We start from the raw sequence: 6,636 nt of genomic DNA, 5'->3' as shown, positions 1-6,636 counted from the left end.
AAACTCGGACATGGACCTGGAAGACAGTTCGACGTCTACATATCATTGGCCGAAACATCCTACTGTATGAGATGTTTGCGTTCTCCAAATTCTGACGTGGTTCGGCATTCTACGTATACATATCTTAGGCGAAACATCCTATTATACACATTCCACATGTCGGCCGAGGGAGCTCGTGAAGCTTTCATCAATTCTCAATCAACGTCTCCTTCCCCCCCCACTTCTCCCACCCGGTCTCCCGTACCCCCCTCCACCTCCAGGACGTCCTCCTGGCCCACCATACCCAGGACCCCCATAACCAGGTCCAAAACCACCATGATGACGCCTTGGAGCTTGGTTGACCACGACCACACGTGGTGGCATCCCGAATCCTGGACGGCCCATACCCATACCCATACCCATACCCATTCCCATTCCCATTCCCATAGGGCGGACGAGGGCAGGCCCACCACCCGCGACGATGACAGGTTGGTGGCGACGGGAGACGCAGAGACCCTGATCAAGTTTGGTAGTTAATGGATCATTGGCGGAGTGAAAATTATTTGGACTTGCCATTTCGAGCGCTGGGATAGATGTGGCTTTCTTTCCAGGTTTGTGTGGAAGATTCTATTAATCTGAGGCTTATGCGTTGCGGAGTTGTGCTATGATTATTGTGTTGAAGAGCAGGATTGACGGACGGAGGATGTTCACAAGCAACAACAGATAAAAAAGTCAAAAGAAAATAATAATGGATTAGAGTATAAGCAAAAAGTTGATCCATGACGAGAAAGTACGTATATATCTTTCTCATGGTGCTGAACGTCTTAAAATTAACTGCTAGCTGATGGTAGCAGGAGCTACTACAAAAATACGGCGCACAACACGACTCGTACTGAGTGGATGCAAAAAGACGTGGGAAATGGGGAGCATAGAGTTTGGGATCTGCGACTTGTTATCTCCGCCTATTAAGCCTATTATCGCTTGTTATGTCAGATAACGCAGAGCGACAAGAGAGAAACGTCGTACTCCTTGCCGAAGCGATGACCTCCAGACAGTTCCAGACCCCTTTATAATTATTCGTTATCAGCCAATTGGGCTGGTGGTCTTTGGCTGAATGAGAAAATATTGTTCATTGCAGAGTGTTCAGCCAGCAAAATGGCGTGCTACCACGTCGTATATCCTTCTAAATAAGACTGTGATTATGTTACGCCATCGATCCGTCTTCAACGACGAAAAAGAGAGGGGCTTGCTTGTTGGTCTTTCGCACCAAGTACGTAAGGAAAAAAGGCGGACGGAAAATGGTAAGTGACTGGACCGCGGAACCAAATAACTTTACAAGTACGTAAGAACAGCAGCAGTGATCAACAGCACGCAATAGCCAGCCCTGTTTCAACAACAACCACAAGCAATGCGAGAAATATCCTGACTGTGCGTGTATGCCGCTGCAGGCGGTACCGGACGAATAGTATGAGTGTTGTTGTCTCAGTCATCTTGCTTAAAATAAGCAAGACCTAGAGGGTTTTCTTCATCTTATTATCTCCTCCGTTCTTCGTTTGCGCCTTGCACCGTCTATGCGCTCCGATCCATAGTAGAAGGTGAGCTCTACCGCGGGGATGAAAGTAGTAGCTAACAATCGATGTGACGGCGATAGAACAGAAGTTCTGTTGTTGCTTTACTCACCATGCAACGCGCTTCAACCATTAACTCCTTCGACATTCTTGCTCATCCTCTGGGAATACTATTATTATCTGTCCTTACCCATACTCTATCGGAACATCCTTCTCATCCACAAGCTCCTTTATGGGTTCGTTTGTAACCAACGCAAATCCTTCTACGGTTGTACTTTTGCCAGAGATACAGCTCATCAAGCTACACAAGGAGAAGACGAAGTCCGCTGACCTTGCAGTATGGGAGTGACCTGATGGTTTGCAGCCCTAGGACGCCATAATTGATACGATAGAGATGACGATAGTGCTCTAGGAGCTTGTTTTCTTTGTAAATCCTACGACGACCGAAACAAGGATAATATGGATCATCTTCCAAGCGGATAGAATGGGGCCGATGTTTAAACCCAAATTGATGCTTGGAAAGCCATGGGACTTCCCGGTTGGTTGCGGATTGTATGGAAGATACCACTAAGGAAGAGATCAAACGCCAGGTCTTTAGAAGGGTACGTTTTGTGGTAAGACGTCCTGCCAAAAATGGAAATTGGATGTTTAAAAGACGGTAAGTGAGCGCTAAGAAAGGCTCTTATGGCATGTGTGTGGCGGACCCGATGAAATCCTCATTACATTACTCATACCTCTCAACATGCAATGGATCGAATTAAGACCGGATAATGAGCCGCGCTGATCGATTACACTCGACAATGATAAACTTGAATGAATCTCTATCTATTTCATTATGGCGTTGAACGTTTTCTCGTCGAATTTCATTAGCATTCATTCCCGTCTGTTAATCAACATGGTTTCGACATGCGTGCGTGTCGTCAGTCACTTCATCCATGCTTTGGTTATGCCCTTCCACTCAAGATATCATTACGTAATAATGACCCTTCTTGTCGATGCTGCTGCCAACGCGACGAGAGGCTGCATCCATCGCTGTACTTTGTGGTTCAAGTCGAACTTGACGACTCTTTCATTCTTTTCTGCTCTCCACTGTCCCAAAAAGTCTCTAGGAAGAGCGCTCTCCACGATGCGCTTTACATCGCTTCTCGCCGCTGTCCCTTTTCTCTCGTTGGTCGCCCGCGCAGCAGACCCGGCTCACTGGTCAAAACTCGCTGCCAAATCTCGTGACGGTGTCATCAAGCTCGACTCCAAGACCTACGATGATATCCTCGCTCTCGATAGGGAGTACAGTGTCACTGTATTGCTTACGGCTATCCCTGCTCAATACAAGTGTCAACCATGCCAGTGCGTACACACCCATCGTCCGTCTTTTCTGGTCTGCGTCTTTCCGCAGTCTAGAAAATACCGACCCTTTTTCCCTTGAACATCGAAGTGTGCCGGAGCTGACGAAAGTATTTGACTAATTTTTACACTTGCAGAGTGTTTGACCCGTCATACAGTCAGGTAGCCGATAGCTGGGCACGTCTTCCTAAATCCCAACGAGATCAACATTTCTTCGCCAGGCTGGACTTTGCAGATGGCCAGGCCATTTACAACCAGTTGGGTTTGACCTCTGCGCCTACGGTCATGTACCACCCTCCATTGGCCGGGCCTAGGAGGAACAACAAACTTTCCGTCATCAATTATGATTTGAACAGAAAGTGAGCTCGGAAAGATTACCTTACAAGCCTTGCTAACATCTAACACCGTAGTGGTCTGTCTGCCCCTCCTTTGCACTCTTGGGTTTCCGGTCTTACTCCCTCGCCTTTCGAGCTTCACACTCCTCTCAACCCTTGGCCCTTCATCTTCGTCCCCCTCTCCCTCATCGCTATCGGCGTCTCCGCTTACTCTTTGCGCTCCATCCTCGTTCCACTCATCCAATCCCGCATTGTGTGGGGCACCGCCTCGATCATCTTGATCTTGACTTTTACAAGTGGTTATATGTGGAATAAGATTAAAAATGCGCCTTATATTGCTGCAGGAAGGGATGGGAAGGTCCAGTGGATTGCGGCGGGGTATCAAAATCAGTTGGGATTGGAATCTCAGGTTGTGGGTGCGATCTGTAAGTTTTAACCGCTTCTATGTTTTTCTTCCATTTCCATTCCGCGTACTTGTCTTGTCATTGCTGATACATGTTTGTTATGCAGACGGTCTCCTTGCATTCTCCATCGTCGCGCTCTCTGTCCTTGTCCCTGCTCAGACATCTGCCGTCAAGCAGCGTGTCGGGGTCTATCTTTGGCTCGGTATGCTCGTTATAGTGTTCAGCTTACTGATGAAGTTGTTCAAGATGAAGAATGGCGGTTACCCCTTCTCTTTGCTTTTCTAAAATTGAGCTGGAAAAGATGTATAGGCGTGTAGATTTTGAAGTCTTTGAAAAAATGCATAGAATGCGTCTGTTTCCATAAATGATGAGATAAGGTCGAAGAAACGAAGAAAATAGGATTGTTAACATGCGAAGCAGCGACTGACAGAACAACTACGCCTCGTCATTTTTAGCCTTCTTCGCCGCTGGCTCTTCACCTCCTTCTGCTGCTCTTTTCTCTACAACCGGAGCGGACACTGGAGCCGGAGCCACAGGCGTCGCCTTGGGCTTCTTCTTCTTCACCATACTCGTCAAATCATTTACCGGCCCGCTCTCCACCTTGTTGCTCCCACTTCCGCTTGCTTCCTCTGTTTGACCCATCAAATGCGAGATACTCTCATGTATCAAATCTTCCGCAGGCGGAGCCGCTTTAAGCTCTTCAATCTTGGCTTGCAAGTCGCCCATCAACGCTTCTACATCCTTCATCTCGGCTTCCTTTTCTTTTGGTGTCATTTTCTTGATTGCTTCGGACCATGTGGATTCGTCAGAGGAGAGAAGTTCTTCTTTCCGGCGGACGAGGGAAGAGAGTGCGGATTCAACATGGGTGAGCGCAGAAGTGCGAGATTGGGGTGAAGGAGTAAATTCGAGAGCGGTGGCGAGTTGGTAATGCGCAGAAGCGAGGTCCCGGAAGGAAGGAGGCATGATGGTGTTTTGGATGTCGACAGCGGCTGTAAAGTCTTGTACCGCTTGAGGGAAGTTTTCTATTTTTCCATAACCCACCGAGGGGAACAAAATTTGAGTCAGCCAGAGTTCCAGTTCCAAGTTGAAAGTTTTAGACAGGCAATATGTCCCGCTTCGCTGATATGAACGAACAAAAAAACCAACAACGTACCAGTCTCACAGCTAACATTACCCAAGGCCAAGTAACAGTCTGACAACAACATTCGTTCTTTATTCCCTTCACCCTCTTTCAAACCGTCGACAATCTTTTGGTATATCGTCCGTGCGACATCGAGAACTTCCCAGGCGGCGTTATAGTCATCTTCAAGTTCCTCCATCTCATCGCCTTCGGCAGCATCGGTACCAAGTGCTGGGGCAGGAGCGGAGGATGAAGAAGCTTGGGGCTCGGACTCAGGTTCAGGCTCGGGCTCGTCGGCTGCACCTTCGTCGTCTGATGGGGCGTCGCCTGAAAAGACAAAGTTGGGATTGTTCGTTTCAGTCGGCACATCTAGGTTTTTTGCATGTATTAGCTTCTGATGATCTTCCATTTTACCAATGTACAAGTCCTGGGGATTTCCAACCAGTGCGCTCTCCTTGCAATGGAAGAAATGGCTTACCGGCTTCCTGCCTAACAGGTTCTTCTCTGCCCATCACACCTGCCTGGCTTGAAGCGAGGTCATAAAGGGCTTTACCGTACGCTAAAAGAAGAGGTGCCATTTCCGGATCGGCATCGCCTACGAGCAGTCGCCTGTTGGCAATATACACCGTAATTACACAAGATTCATCAGCATCAATCAACCGCCGTGAAAGAGTGAGTGTGTGGAGGAAGGTGAGAGAAGCGTACATTCGATCAAGAGCAGTAGCGTAACGGTCTACACCTTGTTCCCACTGATGGAGAGCAACAGCTTTTTTACCTTCCGCGACGAGTTTTTCAACCTCAGCCCGGATCGCTTGGGGGTCGATGGAGGAGGAAGAAGAGGGAGCAGGCGCGTCGGCGGGTTTGGGAGAGGAGGGGTCAGACCTGGAGATTTTGGAATGAGGTTTTTGTTAGCGTTGAAAATGAAATAGTACGGGATAGGGTTGGGGCGCTTACATCTTGAGTGGATGGGATATCGTAAATGGCAAGTAACAGAAAAGGAGCAAGGATGGATGGAAAAAGGTGTAAGAGACTTGCAGATGTATCGGTGCAACTCATATGGGATTTTTACGCGTCGGAACCCTGGATTTCGCGTCTGAGAAGAAGCGGTGACCTCCACTTACGAGCTGAACGAATGAACGGACACTACGAGTACTGGAAGGATGGATGGAACTTGAATTTGGAACTTTGACTACAGATATTTATAGTAGTTCGTTATAGATGAAACTATTTTATCATAGGAAAGACAGCCGACACAGTGGTGTGACAGACTAAAACGCGTGACCAGAACCAGGGAGGAAGAGAACCCCACCCGATGAAAAGGTTAAGGACGGTGAACTTGTCGCAGTGTTTACTCTTACTCTAGGAGGAGCAAATATAATGCTCAACGAAATGGGCCAAAATTGCTCATGGATAAAAGGCAAACGTACATATAAAAAACAAGGTCATCATTTACCACTTGGTCCCATCATGATGATCATCTTCTTCCACCGAATCCCCCCTGGGCAGCACCATCATCCTTCGGTGACCTAAATTTCCTTAATAAAGAAGAAGGAGAAAGGGAAGATTTATTCTGCCTGTCTGCACCGTCGCCGCTGGTAGCGTGTCGTCGAGGAGGTGGCGGTGGGATAGGAGGTAACACCAATGGACGATGGCGGATAGGTCCGTTAGGCGGTGGATGACGGGAACGGGGTTGGGGATGGGCTTGTTGAGAATGGCAGACTCCCTGTAAAATTGAAAATGAGCTTTGACATGTTTGGGGAACTGAGGCAGTTCGAAGAGTTGCGGGCTTACCATGGTTTGCGACGAATTTTGAAATAAAGGCTGGGTAGCAAAGGTGTTACGAAGATGACGTAGCTGAATGAGGCACCTTTTGGATCAATATATCAATA

General features: G+C 47.9%; 2 protein-coding genes across 2 annotated transcripts; one reads left to right on the top strand and one right to left on the bottom strand.

Annotated features, from left to right (window-relative positions):
* Positions 1–2,673: 2,673 nt before the first annotated feature.
* CNBB0190 (hypothetical protein) lies at positions 2,674–3,912 on the top strand (the record flags this gene model as incomplete). The annotated part of the gene is made up of 4 exons (XM_772352.1): positions 2,674–2,891; positions 3,026–3,247; positions 3,299–3,648; positions 3,734–3,912. 4 exons carry the CDS (start codon positions 2,674–2,676, stop codon positions 3,910–3,912), a joined length of 969 nt encoding a protein of 322 aa, XP_777445.1.
* Positions 3,913–4,062: 150 nt separating this feature from the next.
* CNBB0180 (hypothetical protein) lies at positions 4,063–5,703 on the bottom strand (the record flags this gene model as incomplete). Its single annotated transcript, XM_772351.1, has 5 exons — positions 4,063–4,649; positions 4,781–5,116; positions 5,226–5,356; positions 5,453–5,629; positions 5,702–5,703. Coding segments are annotated over 5 exons (1,233 nt in total).
* Positions 5,704–6,636: the final 933 nt, after the last annotated feature.

The sequence above is a fragment of the Cryptococcus neoformans genome, chromosome 2, assembly GCF_000149385.1.
Source record: "Cryptococcus neoformans var. neoformans B-3501A chromosome 2, whole genome shotgun sequence".
Classification (NCBI taxonomy): Eukaryota; Fungi; Basidiomycota; class Tremellomycetes; order Tremellales; family Cryptococcaceae; genus Cryptococcus; species Cryptococcus deneoformans.
This window is presented reverse-complemented; position numbering and strand designations above follow the sequence as displayed.